This window comes from Arvicanthis niloticus, chromosome 2 (genome assembly GCF_011762505.2).
Source record: "Arvicanthis niloticus isolate mArvNil1 chromosome 2, mArvNil1.pat.X, whole genome shotgun sequence".
Classification (NCBI taxonomy): domain Eukaryota; kingdom Metazoa; phylum Chordata; class Mammalia; order Rodentia; family Muridae; genus Arvicanthis; species Arvicanthis niloticus.
In genome coordinates this window covers 132,455,762-132,476,833 of record NC_047659.1, presented here as the reverse complement: position 1 = coordinate 132,476,833, position 21,072 = coordinate 132,455,762, and the positions used below count along the sequence as shown (strand labels likewise).

At 46.7% G+C, this 21,072-nt stretch overlaps 1 protein-coding gene across 7 annotated transcripts in view; it reads right to left on the bottom strand.

Annotated features, from left to right (window-relative positions):
- Nucleotides 1-21,072, bottom strand: part of Tox2 (TOX high mobility group box family member 2) — a 120,150-nt gene that overhangs the window by 39,660 nt on the left and 59,418 nt on the right. For all 7 annotated transcript variants that reach the window (XM_034493740.2, XM_076930189.1, XM_034493739.2 and 4 more), the window contains exon 3: nucleotides 6,149-6,394. In XM_034493740.2, coding sequence (XP_034349631.1) covers nucleotides 6,149-6,394 — 246 coding nt within the window. The remainder of the gene's footprint in view (nucleotides 1-6,148; nucleotides 6,395-21,072) is intronic.

The window sequence follows — 21,072 nt, the reverse complement described above, 5'->3', positions numbered from 1 at the left end:
ATTTGACAGTTAAAACTAACCACATCAGGTTATACAAATGGCCCCCATCCTGCCTCTTGAGTTCTCTCCTTCTGAGTGACTCTGCTCCATCTATGAAGTGGGTCTATTGCTCTGCTGCTTGGCTTTCTGGGTTGGTCATGTGACTGACTTTGGCCAAAGGATCAGCAGCAGAAGTTTGAAAACTTGCACCCTGGGGTCCACTCCTTCTCTAGGCTCCTGGTGATGGGAGACTCATAGCTAAGATATTTCAACTGATTCCAGCTGACATGAGTCAGGTGCTGAGAGTCAAGATTGTGCTAGACACTGGGCTGAGGCAAATGGCTAGGTGACCTCAGAAATCACAAGAGGCAGTTCATGAATCTCAAGAACTCAAGTTCATGAAACTCAAGAGTCAAAAGTAGTTACGACGAACTGCCTTATGCCATTAAGTGCTGTGGTGGTATGTTACAAGGCAAAGTTAACTATGCAAGCTCAAAATGAAAACATTCACATATTAAGAATAATAAAAACAGGGCTGGAGAGATGGTTCAGAGCTTAAGAGCATCTTCCAAGAGGACCCACATTCAAATTCCCAGCACCCATGAAACAGCTCACCACTGTCTGTAACTCCAGCTCCAGGAGTTCAGACACCTTCGCACAGATACTCATGCAGGCAAAACATCAAGGCACATAAAATAAAAACAATTTTTTTAAAAGAATAATAAAAACAATTGGTTGGCCTTGGGGCAGGGTGGGGGTGGGGTTCTACTGCCCTGTCACTAAGAAGTGCGAGACAAAGGTTTGAGTTGGAGATCTTTGGTCTTTGCGTCTCATACTCTGAGGGAGATTTCCTGTGTCACCACTCGTGATCATCAAAGAAGGTAGACTGAGCCTGGGGGCGGGGCCAGAGGAGCAGTGAGCAGGAAGAAACCCTGGCAGGGAACAGCATGCAGCAGTAGAGGCAGAGGAGTGTTAGAAGGTCTATTAAGGCCCTGTAGTCAGGTTCCCAGGTAGGCCCAACACAAGGCTGTCTGTAGGTTCTCTCATGAAAGAATCTAAAGCAAGCGGCTGAAGTGCAAGTAGATTTTGGTCCCACCTCTAACGACTACCTCAAGATACTGGCCTGCAAAGGCCCTTCACCCAAGTTGGGAGTCGCCAGGCCTGACCTGTAGCCCTAGTGTCCTGGAAGAACAACCAAGTTCCGCAAGCACTTTGGAATAGAGACTAGAGCACAGAGGGTCTAAAACTCAGTACTGGGGGCTTGATCTTAGCTTTAATAGGCTCCCAAGGACTTGGTGTACGTAGCTGGGGCACTGGGAAGTCTATCACCGCTCACCCACATGCTTGTCCTGTACGGTGAAGCTGGCCAAGCAGTTACGCCATTTCACCAAAGCTAGGACCCTAAGCCCAGTTCAGTGATGGGAAAACTGAGGCTGAGGGAGGAATCTAACCAGACTCAAAGCCAGAAAAAAATGACTTCATGGGCAAAAAGTGTGGGCTTCGTAAGCGTCAAGACCTGAATTTGTATCCCTGACACTCAAATAAAAAGCTGGGGCTCTCTGTGCCTATAGTTCCAGTGCCTGAAGGCAGAGATGGGAGGTTCCCCAGTACTCTGACCAACTCTGCTAGCCAATCAGTGAGCTCAGAGGTTGAGAGTGCTGGCTGCTCTTCCAAAGGACCTCTGTTCGATCCTCAGCACCTACGTGGTGACTCAAAACGGTCTCTAACTCCAGTCCTAGGGGATCTGACATCTTCTTCTGGCCTTCAACTCATGGTACACAGCCATATATGCAAACATTCATATACATATAAACAAACAAATATGTAACTTATAAAGGAGACAGTAATTAAGGACACCAAACATTAACCTCCAGCCTCCACACCATCAAGCACGGAACACAGAGGCCTCAAAGATGAGAGGGCAATGTTTGAGTGTCTGGTGTCCTGCCCCTGTACTGAGGACTGAAATGGGACCACACCATTCCAGTGCCTCAAGGGCGCAGCCTGGGAAAGTCCCAGATTCTTGACCACCAGACTCCATTGTGATTTTGTTCCCCCCATCCCCACCAAGCCTCCGTCCCCCCACCTCCACAACTCTGATTCCCTGGGGCTGGATTTTCCCTCCTGATAGAACACCAAGTCCCGCCCCTTCCTGGCAGACCCCTTCCCCTCAGTATACAGCACCCCTGAACTCTGTTTCCCAGACAATTCCAGAAGAAGTGATCTCAGACTCTGTGAGAAGCTTAATAAATTCCACTCTCCGACTTTCTTTGGGTGTTTTAGAGACTGATTTATAAATACAATATCTTGCTCAAAATGAAACAATCAACATAGGATAAAATTATTGAGTTATGAAAATAGAGGTCAGATGGAGGTGCGGCGCTTTAAATTAAACCGGCAAAATATAGCTTTCATACTAAATTGACTCTTTTTGTCTTGGAAATGAATGTTTAATCAGTTAAGACGTGGAAGTTGAGGAGAAAGCCCTGAGCATATTTAATTTTGTAAAGGGGTCTGGTTCCAGTATTGTACATAATACTGGCAGCAACAGGAGGAGGGATAGGTCCATGTGCCCATGAGGCCTTGCAACCAAGCAGGGGACCAGAAGGCATTGATGGCCTCTGGGGTCAGAGCTACGGAGGTCTTGGCATTGATGAAATGGCCACCAAAGATCAAAGATCTTCTACAGAGACAGCCTCTCGGGGGCCTCTGTGTCTGTGGAGACAACACCTGAAGCACCTGGCATCTGGGTGTGTCCTCTGTGCTACCTGCAGCCTGGCTGTGCAATCCTTCACCCCCCACCCCCAGTAGAACTGGAAGGCAGATGGGGGGACTTGGGAGGGTGTGACTTCTATGGGTTTGGCTTTAGAACTAGGTAGCATTTTTATTCACAAAGTACAGGTCTGTCTCATGCCCAATTCCTCATAGGAGGGACAAGGTAGTTTCCAAGAGTTGTCTGCTCTGCTGTGCTTGGCTGAGTCTCCACCAACATGCAAGGGCCCAGTCAGTGTTGTCAGTGATGCCCTTGGCAGATGAGGCCAGCGAGGCACTCGAGCCTTGTGTTTCCTTTATTATAGTCCCACCCCACACAGGCCAATGCCCCACATATGAAGCTATCGCCACTGCCATTTGAGTCAGGGGTCTCTTCCAGTCACACAGACTCCCACTGCTAACTGGACATCCACAGCATTCTCTAGAAGCAGGCTGCATCAGCTTTGCAGCAATATAACAACGTCCCTGAGACTGCTCACAGAGTTAACCAAGGATTATTTTGGCTCAGGGCTTGAAAAGTTCAAGTCTAAGCCTAGGAAGGGGACTAAGGGGAGGGGTAGGTGAGAGGGCACATGGCTTTGGATCTCTGTTGGGGGTCGCAAAGCATGATGAGACTGCTCTAGATTAAATTCCACCATAAGTGTCCATGAGCAGGGCAGTGGCGCTATCCCTGATAGAGGGAGAGGCCAGAGTTCAAGGAGAGACACAGCCACAAGCCAGGGAAGCCTCTAGATTCTAGGGTCTAGAAGCTAGCAGAGGTATGGATGGACACCCCGGAGCCTCCTGGGGAAGCTTGACTTCCCAGAACCCTCATTTCAACATGAGGTGCTGATTTTGGACCATTAGGGTTGTGCGTGGGTGGGTCTCTGCTGCCACAGGTTTGTGGTGATTTGCTAGAGCAGCCACGGAAAGGAGAAGCGTGCATGCTTCCTTATCCCCGGCCTCCAGCCCCTCCATCTTTCCTCCCTGCCTCTCTCAGTTGAGAAGAACATAGTACAAGAAAGCCTTTACAGCCCCTTCTGCATGCTGCTTGACACCCAGCAGGTGCTTCCGTAATCCTGCTTCACACAAACAGCGGGCATTGCACACCCACACACCCTTTCTCCTGGCAGTTCCTAGGAATTCAAAAGCTCTGTAGTCAAGGCCCCCTTGCCTCCTAACCCTGAAAGTCTTATCTGGCTTTCCCATTTGGCTGGCAGGGGGGCGGGGGAGCCTCTGCCCCGAGTAACAAGGTCAGGCTTATCTTTCATTAAGTAAGGAGGGAATATAGAATCGAAGAAACCCCTGCGATTCTAGACCAATGAAGAGCTAAGAATTTGAGAAGCAGCCTAAATAGGTATCAGCCGTAGAGAAACCAGCAAAGGACTGGTTTGCATAGAGCTCATGGAAGTGATTATTTCCGAGGGGAGCCAGGGAGGTCTGTGATCAGCAGACAGCAGGCCTTGTAATGAACAGGGCTGTTGTGATCAGGAAGCCTGGGAAGCGCATCAGGAGACAAGTCACGGTATGGACGTGTGAAGGCCAGGAGACAACCATAGGTGCTGCCCACTTTGTGTTTTGGACAGAGTCTCCCAGGAGCTTGAAACCTTCCTGGTAGGCATGGCTGTCTGACCAGCAAGCCCCAGTCTAGGATATGCTTGTGTTAGACTCCTAAGTGCTGGGATTACAAGCACATGCCACCACTCTGGCCTTTATTTTAAATACAGGTTCTGAGGGCTCAAACTTAGGTCCTCATGTTAGCAACGGCACATGACAGTGGGGTCTGAACCAGTCTGCCAGTTGGAAGAGGAAACTGGAATCCTGCCTTGTTACAGGGGTAAAAAAAAAAAAAAAAAAAAAAAAAACAGGCTTCCTGGAGAATGGAGCATCCATTTCCACTGAGTTCTTAATTAATTATTAACGAGGTCTCGCTATGCAGTTTAGTTTGGCCTGTTCATGAACTCATGGTCTTTTTGCCTCTGCTTATATCAGGCTACAAACTGGGTTGTGGTTTCTGGGCAGCCACTGTGGTGGCAAACACGATCTAGTCAATGTCATGTGACTCTGACAGGGAAGCCAGGTGAGCATCTTGTCCTTCAGCCTCAGGAGAACTGTAACTCAGTCTGACACACACTGGAGGGTTGCCTCAACTTAGATCCAGTGGTTGGTCCAGTCAGCCCTCACCCATGGTTCTCCATGGAAGACTTACTCACTTGCCACAAGTGTGATAGCTGCCAGCAGCCACAGGCCTACTGTGTGGAAATGGGGGTACAGTGACAGCCACCAGTACAGCTCCTGCAAAGAAGCATCCTGAAGCCTTTGTCTATCTGTGGCTAGGTCAGTCTTTAGTGCTCACATTCCCACTACCGAGCCATGAATGTAGGAGTTTTAACTCTAATATTAACTGTGACGAGATGGGAGAAAAGAGAAACAGGGAGCACAGTTGATTAAGAATGATGCCGGAGGACCCTTAAAGTGCCTCTTGTGATGACTTCCTGTAGGATTTGATAGCTCAGACAGACCATCATGCTAAAAAAACAAAAAAACAAAAAACCAAAAAGCATAGCCCCCTCAGCGCGGGATTCAGGACCTGATGCTGCATGCTGTCCTGACCTCCAGGCCCCTGGCTCTGCTGGCTGGAGGTTCTCACTCTCCGGCCCCATAACAAAGAAATACCATGCTGATGTCACCAGATCACTAGCCCCTTACCTCTTCCCTTTGCAAACGCTGTCCTGTATCCTGGAACATCCTTCCCTACCTCTGTCTACCTGCTGTCTTTCATCTACCCTTGAATTTCAGCCTGGTAACCCTCCTCCTTGGCTACTTATAAAACACTCAGGATAGGCAAACAGAGGCAGAAGGTAACCTTTGGTAAGAGGGTGTGGTGGTGTATACCTGCAATTCCAGGACTTCGAAAACAGAGCCAGTGGGCCAGCCTGGGCTACATAGTGAGTTGCCAGCTAGCCAGGACTACAAAGTGTCTCAAAACAAAACAAAGCAAAATAAGGGAAAGTAATGGTGGTTGTCTTGGACCGAGTGTTGAGCATGATAGTTGGAAGTGGTGACTAACAAGGCTAAGGCCTCTTCCGGTGGGAGGAGAGGGATGAAAACATTTCAAATCGATTGTAGTTACCCAATCTATGAGTGTGAAATGATGGCATGTATATCTCAATAAATCTTTTGGAAATAAAATTTAGATTATACTATTAACAGCCAATAAAATCAGTCCCAAGTTGCCACACACAGAGCTGTAGACGTAACAGTTTCCCTCCGCACCACCCCCATATCCTGCAGATTCTCTGCAATCAGAACTCAGACCCTGCACATGATCAGGGCTCCTCGGTTCAGCCTTGCCAACCAGCTCCCCTCAAGCCCTCCCTTGCTGGGGCCGTGGGGCTCATGCAGGAGACAGACTCACCGTGGGCAGCTGGCCTGACAGCAGGTGGCCATCCTGGGCCAGCATGTTGGACACCATGATGGCCGGGAGATCCATCGCCTGGTACGAGTAGGCGGGGAGCAGACCGTTGGGCGCAAGGCCGTGACACAGCGAGTGGTAGCTGGCTTCGTGGTCCCCCAAATGCAGGAGGGATGGCTCAGGGAGATTGGGGGGTGTTATAGGAGGAATCTCATAGTCTTCATTACTCTCGCCCTGGCTGTTATAGGTCTGAAAACAACAGAGGAGCAGGGGGCGGGATCAGTGCCTCAAAACCAGAGAAAGTATTCAATAGCATTAGTAACAGCAACCGTGGGGGAAAATGGCAACCCCTTGGCAAAGAGATAGCCCCAATGCAAGGCAGAGAGCCTAGTGACCTGACTCAGACGCCTGCTCAGCTCCTCAGTGAATTTTCTTCCCACTGAGGCTCTGCAGACAAGAGCCTGGACTCCTGGAAGGTACTTTCCTGTACCTTCTCCTGATTTCCCAGTACATCTGGCCCATGGCCACCTGAGACTCCCTCAGCCACCCACTTTAGAGAGGAGAACTTACTCTAAGGAGGTCAGGCAAGGTGAACAGAAGAGCTGGGGACTGGAGCTCCGGGCAGCCAGTTTTCTCCTAGGCATCCTGGGTAGCCAGGACTTACTTCTCTTGGTCCTTATCTTGGTGAGTGGAACAGATTAGCAGCTAAGAGGCTACCTCCGGTCTTACTGGGTTATTTTTCCCACCCTAGTGGGCTGGCCAGTGACCCCAGGATAAGCTAGTAGACACTAAATTTGCCTTTCTCCTGTCCTAGGTTCTACCATAGACCACAATGAGCATGGACTTTGGGCCCTGGCATTATGGCACATGTCTGAGTATGCTTCAGTAGGCGGAGGGAACTCCACATTAGTCGGGATGAGTGAATTTTTAAAAATTGTACATGGGTTTTAAATTAATTACATTTATTTGTGTGTGTGCGCGCATGCGTGTGCATGAGTGTGCACATGTGTGTATGTGTGTGCATTTGTGTGTGTCCATGTGTGCCACAGTGCACACATGGAGGTCAGAAGACAACTTGTGGGGGTCCTTCCTCTGTGTGGGTTCCAGGTATTGAACTCAAGTCATCAGTCTTGGTGGCAAGAGCTTTTAACCCCTGAGATATCTTGGTGGCTCAGATTTTTGTAAATTTTAATTGCATCAAACTATTTCCCCTGCATCCCCTGTAAGACTCCAAAGCTCTTCTCGATTTCGCATAATCAGTGCGATAACAACCTCACCATCTCCCTCTTTACTCCACTTCTTCCATCCTTCCCTTCCTATCGAGAACGGGTTTACTCTGTAGTCCATGCTGGCCTTGAACTCTCAGCAATCCTCCTATCTCAGCACCCTGAGTGCTGGGATGATAGGCTTGTTGAACACCCTGCATCCCTAGAACAAACCCTGCTGGGCCCTGATCTACCTCCCACTGTGTGAGGACTTGGTTGATTAGGACTGTCCAAGGGGTTCACGCATGGGATTAGCTTCAGTCTCCCTGTCTGCGCCTGCCCACACCTGGCTTTGTTATCAGCCTGGGGAGTTAGTCCTCCTTCCCCATAGTCTGGAGTTGAGAGCCAACAGAAGACAGCTATGTAAACTGGAAGATAGAGCTGAAGAAACTACCCATGATCCATCGGAGACAGACAATGAGAAGAAGGATAGGTAGGCAGATGTCATGGATTCTGTTTTAATGGAACAGAGGTAATGGTTGAGAATATTCCAGAAGTGATGAAGGGCACCAAGGTGTTTGTGGATAGGAGGAAACCTTCATCAACACGTATGTGCAGAGAAGGAAAGAAAGGCCTAAGCCACAGTAGCACACGGGACTGGGGAGTTGGCTTGGTGGCAGAGTGCTTGCTCAGCACTTTTGAGACCCTGGGCTCTTTCCCCAGAGCAAGGGTGGCAGAGGAAGGACACGGCTTATCATTTTGTATTGTTCTGTGAATCCAGCATGACAACTAAACACCTCTTCCCTGCAAATCTAGAACCATGCCAGCTTCTCAAGGACTGGTGAATGAAGCCATGAGTATAGCGAGGTTTGGGTTAAGCTATGATAGAGCAGGGACATGTGGCATGTACCTCGTGGTTCCTCAGACACTGTTTAAGAACCTTATGATGGCCTGGGAGAGAGTGAAAACTACCTTTTACAGCTAGACGCCAACATCGCCTTCTGCTCACTGGCTCCCTCTGCAGGGCTATTGTGGAGTTACCACACAGATGAGAAAGGTGTCCGGAAGTGTGGAAGAGGTGGCCATGTCTTCTGTTTATCCTGGTCAGCCCTGAGCTCTCTTCTCTTTCCCTTTACACTCCCTTCCAGATGACCTCAACAAACCTCGTGTCCAAAGCCCTCTGGGTGTCACATCCATCCTCCATTCTTGCGGCTTCCCTGAGCACCGCAGCTGGACATCGCAATACTCAAGGTTCCTTTCCTCTACCTTGCACCTGTGTCCTGTGACTACGGTGGATGACATCACCCTCCATCCACAAACCTGCCCCTCCCCTCCACCCACCACTCAATTCCAACAGAACTACTCCAAAATACCTTTAAAATCTTCCCCATCCACTCCTACCTCCCCACCATGGACAATGATGCCAGCCTCCTCCTGGTCTCCACAGCCCTCTCTTCTCCCTCCACCCCCTCCTGTAGGCAGATGATCTCTAAGGAGCATCATCCCTCAGAGCCACGCCCACTTCAGATCCTCTGACAGCTCCCCTGGCTTTGTCATTATTGTTAACGTTTTTAGTTACTGCAAAAACTAAAAAAGAATCATAGGTTTTGTTATGACATTTTCAGAGATGTATCATTGTACGCTACTGATTCCTTTCCTTCCATAGCTTAGCTTCTTCTGCTTTCATGAAACATATACATGCATATGTATATCTATTTAAATATAAATTTCATGTATGAGTGAAAACAGGTGATATCTATCTGAGTCTGGATATTTAACAATGCGCTTGACTTCCGATCTTTTCTCTGCAAATGCCGTCACTTCACTGTTCATGGGCGAGTAAAACTCTTACTGTGTATCTATCTATGGTGCTTTGCATTTTCCTTATCCACCATCTAGGCTGGTTCAGTATCTTTTCCATTGTTAGTAATGCTCCATGGTTGTGTGGCTATGCTGGTTTAGGTCCCTTCAGGTACACACTCATCAACCCACTGCCTTTGGGTTCAAGACCTTAGTCTCAAACCTGACCCTGTAAGCCCTCACATGGCCTGGCCATTGTTGGCTCAGGGCTGCCACCCTTGCTGCTCTTGGTGGAATACCACATTAAGGGACCTCTCCAAAGACACAGAACAGGAACTAGCAGCTTGCTGGCTTGGCATCCCCACTGCTGGATCCCTTAACCCGTGTGCCACAAACCGGTCCATGCACTGTGGGTCAGTGTCTGTCTTCAGCCTCACCACCAAGATGGGTTGAGGTCCAAGTGTCTTTAGGTGGAACCAACCATGGATATCACATCACTGCAGAATGCAAAATCCCCTGGCCTGCCTTTCTGTTCAGAGTCACTGTCTCAACTGTCCAGTCCACCTTTGGAAAGTGGCACTTTCATAAGTCTCCCATAATGCTCAGTATCTCTTCTAATCATCTGTGGCTCATTTTTATCTTCAGTTTGTATACCCCTCCCCCAATGCCCCAGGCCCCGTGAAGGCTCAAGTCTCTTTGTTCCCAGTACCTAAAACAGTGATTGACATCTAGAAAGGACTCAGTTATAATACTTGAGTGAGCTCACCATATAGACCACTCCAGGCTCTAAGTTCAAGCCTCACCTAGGTGTTCCCACATCTGCCCCGTCCCTGAGGACAACCATCCCTCAGAACCTGTGTCTTATGCTCCCTCCCTCCCCATCCACCAGCATCCAGAACTGGTACTGACACAGGGAAGGATGCCAGGGAATGCCAAATGACCACAGAACTCCATCCTTTTCCATCCAAACCCAAACCTCAAGGCTCTGGAACGCACCCAATCGACCAGAAGCCTTTTAGAAAAATCAGCATGTGTTGTATCAAAATATTGAAATAACACGATTATGACAATTCCTTTAAAGAAGCAATTAGCACACTTAAAAATAAGCATGCAAACACACACTTGCCTCTTTGGGATGTAGTCAGATCCCAAACACTGAGCGCAAGCCAGCTTGTCCTGAGGCTGAGTCCCCGCTGTGTGCCTCCTGAGGCTGATTTACACTGAGTCCCTACTGTGTGCCTGTCTCAGCTTCTGGCATTTTCATACACTCTCCCTTTAAACATATCTATTCTGAAAAGACACAGCTACCACCTTTGTTTTTCAGTCGGGGAGGGTGGAGTTCAGAGAGTGAAGGAAGTGTTGGAAGCTGGAGTCTCTGGGTTAGGCTTCATGAGTGTGAAGCCAGCATTCCTCCACACTAGGTCACCTGGTGCAGACCCTACTCCAGACCCTGCTGTGCGAGAGATCTGCTGCTCAACATGACTGCCTTCTCCTCACCGTGGGGGACCTCATGAGTATCCAGAGAGCAGCGTCAGGTGGCTAAGGGTCTAAGAGCTCTGGAATACACAGAAAGACTGTCAGAGGTCTTTTTCATGTCCCAGTTCAAGGGAGGGAAGAGTGTGACCCCATTCTAATCACCTGGGGCTAGCTAAAGGGTCAGAGGAGAGCCGACTGCTCCTGGGATCTCTGGAAGGAGGGATCTTAAAGCCTAGCATTATAAATCTTATTTTATTAATTTTATATTGTGTTTTACATAGTAAGGGTCTCATTTAGCCTTGACTTTACCACACAGCTGAAGGTGACCTTGGATTTCTCATCCTCCTGCCTCCACCTCCCAATGTGCTGGGATTACAGGTGTGCACCACCATGCCCTGTTTATGTAATGTTGGGAGTGGAACCCGCAGATTCAGGCATATCAAGCAAATGTTCTGTCAACTGAACTATACCCCTAACCCCAAAGCCTAGCTTCTTAAACTGTGGGTCACAAACCTTATCTATAAAATACTTGACAAGATTAAAAAAAAAAAGTCTGACCATGCAAAAGACAAAAAAAAATAACTTGGAATCAAATGCATGGCAAGTCTTGGATGTTTCCAGCAGCTGATACCGGTGTTGCCTCAAGTGACTTCACTGCCGGCGTGGTTCTGAGCACACAACACATATGCTTTGCATTGTGATGACAAACCAGTAACACCATCGAAGACTGCCTAGAATGCTTCGGCTCAAACCCAGACTACTGTGTGCATTCTTATTGGACAGAGTCTGCTGCAGCGGCATATTTTCCCCACAAGTTGGGATGAGCTAAGGTGGGAGGGATAAGGAGAGGAAGAAGAGGAGGAAGAGGAGGAGCAAAGGGAGGCAGAGATGTAGGAGGATGGAGAACCATGCTTGTATCGAGCAGTCCTGGGTAACAACTTATATCTAGGTTAGTCAATTGGGAAACACCTCTAATTGTTTCAATAACCAGGCATCTTGTTTATTGAGCATTACCAAACATATAAAGCCTTTGGTTAATCAGTAAGCATTAGAGTTTCATTCCTACTGGGTACCACGTGAATGGCGGGATGGTCTGGGCTCAGCCCAGCCTTGTGGAGACAGAGTGGAAGATTGGCAGAGCCATCTCCCACGCTGGCATCTTGTGGGTGGCAGGGCCAGTGTTTCTGGCTGGCTGTTTCAAGCTGTGGCACACGCGTGGCATCTGGCCACTTCCAGCTGTGGAGTGCTTGGCTTCAGGCCATGGCGCATGGTGGCCTGAGCTAGACAGAGCTGCCGCCACATAGATAGCCAGCCTGTCCATCGGCCTTCCTTAAATATCTAACACAACAGTCTGCTGCTTCTACAGAAACAAACGGTTTCTGGAAAACAAGGACCTTGAATGTTTTTCTACCCTCATTTCCCAGCATGTAAGCATCAAACTAGTATATGGGGTTGGAAAGTTTAATTACAAATAGTAATTAAAAATTACTATTTGAGTTACTGACTTGAATGTTTTAAAAAAAAATTTTCAATGAGTTTGACTTGGGATTAGGGCAGAATTTCCAATAATTTCTTTTTTTTTTTCTTTTCTTTTTTTTCTTTTAGAGGATGAGGCGGCTGAGGCAAGCATATATTTTGGCTGTGACTTCAGTCCATATTCTCTGGGCATGGCTGCTTTGGGCTTATGGTGAGGTAAATATTCTCCACATTGTGATGGGGAATGCAGGGTGAAGGAAAGCGTCTAAGCTCACAGTGGCCGAGAAACAGAAGGAATGTGCTGACGTCCTTATATCTCCTCAAGCACACGTTCCATGTATTAGTTTTCAGCAATTTCTGAAATGACCCTAAATATACTTCTGTGCTTTCATACTGTGGATTTATGTAAAGTGTTATCCTCTGAAAAAAAAAAAAAAAAAAAAAACAGCCATCACCTCCAAGAAACACCGAAGGTGCTCTGTGTCCTGCACTATCAACTATTCAGTCAGGATCCAGTTCTTCATGTAAAAATAAATATACTCACCTCCATCTCATTAGTATGCAAATTTGCCTTTGACTTTAATAAATGCTACTTCTAAATGGATTGTTTTTAAAAAACCACTTGCTTAGTGATTTACTATCAGTAACTTTGATCTGTACACATATTTCATATACATATGTAACTGGGATTCTGAGAAATGTTCTTGGGTGCAAAGGACCGTGAATGGAGAACTCATAGAAACCCCTACTTAAAAGTGTTGCAGGCTGGTGGCAGGGAGGACATGAAGGCCAAGCTTCTGGGTGGTGCTGAAGCTATCAGGAGAGGCACTGCATCAGTGATTGGTCCTCCAAATTACTGACTTGACTGAGTTCTGTCTCCACCATAAAATGAAATGAAAAGTCCCAAAGTGTTCAGCCAACCTTTTTAGAAAGATCTTCGAAGTTAGGGCCTGGGGGATGAAAGGAACCCAAGAGATTCTAGACACATCACTGAGCTGAAAACCACTGCAATGTCTGTCTGCCTAAATTGTCCAGGAAGGCTTGCTAAGATGGAAGTGTAGTTTCAGATTCAGACTGGCACAGAGGCGCAATCCAGAGTTTACTGGGAGAGGTGCCTGACCCTGAAGCATCATTTAGACCGCAAGGAAACGTGAAGTTTGGATACATTTATTACAATGACTAAAAATTACTGAAGCCTCAGACAATATTCAGGGCCACAGGTCCATTTACAGCAAGGTCCAATGCTTTGTCGGTCTGGTTTTTATCATCTCACAGTAAGACACTATTCCTGTCAGGCTTTCTCTCCCCACTCCCCTTGGCCCCGCAACCGTGGATGGACACTTAATTTCACTCTGTCTCTAAGAATTTATCCACTCTGCCTGTTTTAACGTAAATGGAATCTGGCTTCTTTTTACTTTGCATTATGTTTTTCAAGAACATCTATATTCTACTTAGAATACATTTTACATAATGTTCACTTAGCCGAGGGGTGTTTTGAGATTTATCACATATGAGAGCTTTATTCCTTTTCATGGCTCTAAGATGTTCCACTATGGATTTGCCACAATTTGTTTATTCATCCACTGATGGCATTAAGTCTCTTTCTATCTTTGGCTACGGTGAGTAGGGTAGCCATGAATAATTGTGTACATAGATTTGTTTGAGTGTCTTTTTCATACATACATAACAGTGGAACAGCTTGGTCATGCAGTAGTTCTGTTTGACTTTTGAGAACTGGTCAAGAACTTTCCACAGTGGCTGTGGATCATGATGGTCCCACTGACAATATATGAAGGTTTCAATGTCCCCACATACTTGGCGCCAAGATTTTTAATGTTTCTGTGATAACTATCCTAGTGGTATATAGTAGTATTTTCTTGTGGCTTTGGTTTGTGTTTTCCTGAAGACCAACAACATCGCCTATTTTTGCATGTGGTCATCTGAATCTTCAAAGCAGTGGTTCTCAACATTCCTAACACTGTGACCTTTAATACAGTTCCTCGCGTTTTGCTGACCCCCAACCATAACATTATTTTGTTGCTACTTCATAACTGTAATGTTGCTACTTTTATGAATTGTAATATAAATATATGACATGCAGGATATCTGATACTGAACCCCTGTGAAAGAGTCATTCGACCCTCCCAAAGGGGTCGTGACCTGCAGGTTGAGAAGCACTCCTTTAGAGATAGGTCTATTCCCGTCTTTCGTCCATAGTTCAGGTTGGGTTGTCTGTCTTTCTGTCATTCTACTTTAACTTGGATGATATAAAGCTCACCCCTTTTGTGTTGCTCATGGCTTTAATGTCACATTCAGGAATCTGCAGCCCTGGTAGTTGTATCGAGGTATGTGGCATGAGATAAGAGTCCGACTTCATTACTTTGCATGTGATTGTTCACTTGTCCCAATATCATTTGGCGAAGAGACTGCTCTTTCCATTTAAGCGGTCCAGGTACTTCTGCCAAAACTCACTGTGCCCTGGATGCATGAGTTTAACTTGCACCGTCAAGTTTATTCCAGTGAATTATATGTCCTTATGCCTAGACCTTGTTACCTGTGCTTAAAGAAATTAGCAACCGTGAGTCCTATAACTCGTCCCTCTTTTAAGATAACTGGTGCTACCCAGAGCCGTTGGAAATGCCAATGAATTTTCAGACCCATTTTTTCCATTTATGAAATAAAGGCGTCCTGGTTAGTTTTTGATTGTCACCTTGACACAATCAACAGTCACCTGGGAAGAGAGAGTCTCAACTGAGGGATTGCCCAGACCAGATTGGCCTGTGGCCATACCTGTGGGGCATTGTCTTGATTGTTGATGATCAATGTGGGAAAAACCAGCCCACTGTGGGTAGTGTCACTCCTAGGCATGTGGTCCTGAGTTGTATGAGAAAGGAAACTGAGCATGAAGCAGAGGGGGCAAGCCAGTGAGCAACCTTCCTCCAGGTTTTCTTCTTCAGTTCTTCTTGCATCCTACCCTGGCTTTTATTAGCTATGGATTGTAACCTGAAACTGTAAGCCAAATAAACCTTTCCTCTCTGAGTTGCTTTTGGTCCTGGTCTTTATCACAGTGGCAGAAAAAGCAAACTAGAACAAAGGGTAGGTACAAATCTGACAGGAGCTGTATCAACAGGTAGGTTTCTTAGGCACCCATGCTATCTTATAATGGCCACACATGGGGCAGCCTCCCTACACTGTGCGAGTCCTTAGTTCCTTTCAGTGGGAGGTTTATAGCTTTCTGTTTATAACTCTTTTATATCCTTGGTTAAATTTATTCCTTTCATCTTCTATTTCTGGGAGCTATTGCCTTTGGAAAGACTTCCTCATTTTTTGGGGGGAAGGGTCATTTATTGTTGGTTTATAGAAACATAATTGATATTTCCATGTTCCTTTGCCAAGTTCATTTATTCACATCTCTTGTAATTTGGGAAAGCAGAACGTCCATAACACTGAAGGAATGGCAGCAACAACAAAACCAGAACTTGATTAAACTACAGTCTGATCCAGGAACAGACTACAATGGTGATCAGAAAGAACCTTAGAAATGGCAGCGCTAAGATGAAGTATCAGCAGCCGTACCGAGCCCTCAGAATCTCAGCTGGCCTCCCGAGAGAGAAAACTCAATGTTCCCATTTTAAACAAATGTGTCTAGCAGATAACATTTATAACAGACACACTCCAAGTAAAATGACAGGAATGGTTAAGAATAAACAGATGTCATCAAGCAAATGAAAAGCAACATGGCAAAATTAACAGCAAATTAAGGATGAATTCAGAGCAAGACATATTAAAGAGACTTAGAGGAAGACATTTGCTGACAAATGACACCATCTACGAAGAAGTGACAGATACAAACTTTCGCGAACACTGATAAACTACAGGCGTACAAAATGCTAAAAGCCAATAAAGTACAAAACTAAATCAGGAAGGGTTGACGCACATTTGAAATCCCAGCATTCAGGGGACTGGGTATTGTGAATTCCAGGCTAGCCTGGGCTATATAAGACCCCATTTAAACAAACCATACAAATAAAAAAATATCAGGACAGCGGGGAAACAGGCTAAAACCATAAACAAAGTAAGACACTTTAACACGTCTCATCAGGAACTGACAAGTCAACCAGGAACAAATGAATTGGGAAGGTGGCTCAGTGGTTAAGAGCACTTACTGATCTTGCAGAAGACCCAGATTAGGTTCTCAGCACCCACATGGGGACTCACAACCATCCCTAACCATCAGTTCCTGGAATCTAGCACCCTCTTCTGACTAAAAGTATAAAAACCTTACCTTAATAAAAGCTGAGATGTGATCAATGGGAAATTTATATCTTTTACTTAAATAACTTTCTTAGAAGATAAGAAAGGCAAAACCAATGTATTTAGCACTCCATTGAAGAAGGTAGAAACAGAAAAACTAAATAAAGCAATGGTCAGTAGATAAAAGGAAAATGAAACAAAAACCATGTCTTAGATAGGACATATATGATACAGTTAGTTTCTGGAGAAAAAGTAACAAAAAATTAACCATGGGCCAGAGAGATGGCTCAATGTATCAGGGGCTTGCTGCACAAGCATGAGGACCTGAGTTCAGATCCATCACACCCATGTAAAAGTTGGACATGGCTACATGCATCTGTAGCTGCTGTGCTGGGGTCAATGAGGACAGGAGGATTCCTGAACAAAACACTGTATATCCATTCATCTGCTGACAGAACCTATACTTGAACCTAAAACTAGAACCTAGACAGAACCAATACTTGGCTGTTGCAAACTGGGTCTCAGTAACATAGACATGCAAGGATGTCTGTGGGATGCTGACGTAGTCTCCTTCAGGCATACATGGGTATTCTAGTTTCCTTTCTACTGCTGTATAAAACACACCAACCAAAAACATCTTAGGGGAGGAAAAGAGTTTATTTCAGCTTACAAGTTGCAGCCCTTCATTGAGGGAGGCCAAGACAGGAACTCAAGCAGGGACCTGAAGAGAAAACCACGGAGGAATGCTGCTTCCAGGTTCACTCGGGCTCATGATCAGCTCAGATTTCTCACACAGCTTAGGGAATGGTGCCGCCAACAGTGGGCTGGACCTTCCTACACCAATTAACAATTAAGATGGTTCCCCCATAGACATGCCCATGGACTAATCTGATCTGGTCCAGATGTAAATTGAGACTTCCTTCTCAGGCAGCTCTAGGCTGTGTCAAGTTGACAGTTTAAAGTGAACCCAGTCAATGGAGTAACATGTAACAGTGTTTTCTTCTCTCTAAATGTGTCCTGGATTGGGCATTAGCTTATGTGGCCACCTGCCATCCCACCACTTTATGAGAAAACTCTGACCCTGTAGGTGCATCTCAGCCGAAGGATGGTAGCATAACTCACCATTCTGATGTGTTTCCAACAAGGAAAATCAACTAGAGTGGGGATCCCAACCCTTAACCATTTGGCCATGCATGCAGTGGGGTTAAAAAACCCCACAGGGAATAAAACGCAGTTTTGTTAAGTTTGTCTATGTCCATACTGCCCGAGTCGAGAAGACCCCTGTGTCACCCATCCCAGAGATGCTTACTAGAATCTTTCTGATTGGTGTCTCACAACACATCAGACATGGAGCTCTGAGCCACTTCGGAAATCAATGTGATTTTGCCTGCCACCTTCCTGCACTCAACATGCTTAAGAGACAGACAGACAGAGATAAAGCCTGTATCATACATTAAAACAATGAAAGCAGGAAAGAGTACTGTGCAAACATGGCACTTTGTTAACCCTGAGTTCACTGGAAGAACCTCACTCAGGTTGAGTAGGACCAACCAGAGGAGTGTGTCTAGCACTGTCGGATACTGTCAGCCGCGGCTGTTTCACAGGGGTGTCTAGCCCAGTTGTGCTTGGATTGGAAAAGACAGAACTGAATCCTGAGCATTGGTTATTAATGCTCTACGTAGGGAGGAAGGAATCTGAAAGCACCATGAGTTCTGGCTTAAGAAGTGACCAGACTCGATGGTTCAGGGGGCTTACTGGGTCATTTACTTTGGAGGAAGTAGGGGCTCTGAAAAGATGGAGTGCTGGTGGTTGGGTTTGGGGCTTCCTTGTAGGGAAGATGTAGTCCCAGCAGATGTCTTGGGTAATCTGGGGACCCCAGCTTTGGAATGAGATGAAGCAGTCTGAAAAGGAAGCCACCATTCTGAAGAGGAAGACTCTCATTTCCATAGTTAGGAACAGAACTGCTTGTTCATTTATCTGTTTAAATAACTGTTTCAGTTTTAATTTTTTACATATAAAACTGCTTTGCTTGTGTGTATGTGCACTATATATGTTCAGTGTCTGTGGGGGTCAGAAGAGGGCATTTGTTTCTCTGGAACTGGAATGATAGACAGTTGTAGGAGCTAGGAATAGAACCTGGGTCCTCTGGAAAAGCAGCCAGTGCTCTTAACCACAGAGCCATTTCTACATCTCCTATCTGTTTGAATAACATTTTTATAATCACATATTCACCTGTTTCTTGGAAATTTTACTTGAGTGTCCTAGAAGAGGGCTAAGCAAACTTTTTCTGCAAAGGTCCAGCTAATAAATATTTGAAACAACTATACAACTTGGATATTGTGGCATGAAAACAGTCATAGATGATATTAAAAGTAGTGAGTGTGGCTGTGTTCTAATAAGGCTTTATTTACAGAAGGCAGATGGAGGGCTAGATCTGGCCCGTAGGCCATGGTTTACTGACCTGTGTCCTAACCAATAAGCAAGGCCATAACTGAGGTCCTTCTGGTCCCTGTTCCCACAAGTGTATTCCCCTCTCACTGTTTCTCTACTTGATGGCTCACACCCGAAAACTGAGGGACGGCTCCATCCCTCCCCCTTTCTCCCTCCACTCCACCTACTCCAGTGAGCTCCAAAGTCCTGCCGGCTCTACATGTCACTATATCACACCTCCCCAACTATGATCCATCTGCTAGGTGATCTCCCTGGGTCAACTGGTCACCACTTTCCCCAGGACATCTGTAATCAGCTCCTCAGTGTCCTGCATCTTGCTCCTTCTGGTCCACTCTCCCCCAGCAGCCTGGACAACAGGTTTACTCACAAATCCAATCATGCTACTCCCATCTGCTGGCATCCCTTTCAAACATTTGGGATACAGGGTGAAACCTTTCCAGTAGCCAGCAAGATCCCTGGCAAACTGCTTTCCACCCTTCACCCCCTATAAAACCCTTTGCTGCCATGGACGGACCAGCACCAACGGTAGCTAACACACCAGGGGCCTTTCCTCTCTGTCACCTTGCTCAAGAGTCATGCGTGCATGGTTGGCTCCTCGACTTCTTATAGGTGACAGCCCCAGGATCAGCTCAGGTCCCCACTGGGGTTTTCCTTCACTACAAGTTACGATTCTTCCCTTCTCTTGCAGCCTCTGCTTCTTCCTCCATGACATTTATTACCCTCTATGGGTTTTTCCTGATCACTGTGTATCTCTTATACCTAAGTGAAGGGTCCAGAAGGGCTGGAGCCATGTCTGTTTGTTCCATGTTAAGCCTTCAGGACCCAGAGCCATGCTGAGCCTTTAGGAGAAATCAAGAATCTATGCTGAGTGACCGTGAAGCCGGTTACTAAGACTGCCTGACCCCACATGTGACCTCGCCTGACCCTCCCTCTTTCCTTAAGCATCAGTGAAGGTGCTTTCTTTCATTAGCATACGTCTAGAGGGCCAACTAGAGGGCCTCGAGGCCGCTGCCTGCTTTGGCCTGCCCACTGTGGAATAGGTCAGGACCTGCATTGGTCAAACTGATCTGTGGCGAGATTAAACTGTACCTGTGCAGTCTTGTGCATGCTGTGTAGATCAGAGGACAACCTCCGATTCTGTCTTTGCCATCCACCTTTCAAAGCTAAGTCTCTTGTTTGCCACTGTAAGCCCCAGGCTGGCTGTTGCTGACTGGCTGAGAAAGGAGCACCTGGTGGCATGGCGATCTGTACAAATGAGGGCCAGTGACTCAGGAAGTTCTCAGAAGTAAGCGAAGCTAGGAATCAGCTTTGTCCTGAGAGGAGCAGCAGGGAATTCTAATTTGGGCCCTGGGCAGCTCTTGCCCATGGTCATCTTAAAAATCACTTTTTATGAGTCCCATGGGTGGCTCTATGACCTTGGCCAAGTCACTGTCCCTTTCCAGGCCTCAACAATACTGCTTGTTAAAAAAAAAAAGTGAGCTGGTTTGGGAGGTTTTAACAAAGACACCACTCCTGCTCCTGGGCCTGGCTTGTAAGTTTGTGGGCAGACCTGGGCAGAGCTGCTTTTGAAAGTATTTTTAAAAACTGATGAGCAGGCTTTCTAGCCCTTTCTGTGCTAAAATAGCTCCCAGAAAAATGGCTATTATGCCTCTTTGCAGGGTTTTTCTTTAACTTTACCATCCCTGCCTTTTGGAAATCACAGTTGCTTTATCTTTAAAAATGTGCCTAGCCAGCACCAGAGCCAAGCTGCAGGCGTTCTCAGAGCAAGGCTCCTGTGTGTGCCCTGAGGGTAGCTAGGCCGGACAGATGCAAACTCCAGGTTACCCCAGGAGTGCTCACACTCTGTATGGTTGGATACCTTCAGATCTAGGTCCCTGCACTGTCCTGACATTGAAGGTGCTTGGACCAGACAATATAACCTTCCCTGACACCAGCCACAGGGCCTCCAGAGGATGGGCACCTCTAGCTAGCTCCTTTGCTCAAGCCACTAGCCCTTGCCTCTCTCCACGCCTGCCCATGTGATGCCTGCTCATTGACTGGGGGGTGGGGGGATGAGGGTGGGAGGGGGTGGGGAGGGTAACCTAATACTTCTCTGCCTTGCCAGAGTGGGACCAACACAGCAGGCCTACTCTCAAAAGACTAGATAAAGGCCTGCTTCTCCTGTCACCTGGGCCCTACGCTCCTGCTATGTGATCCTCCTTATGGGGTTGTAGCCTGAAGCTCATCCACTCCCTTGAGATTTACTGAGCATACACCCAGAGCCAG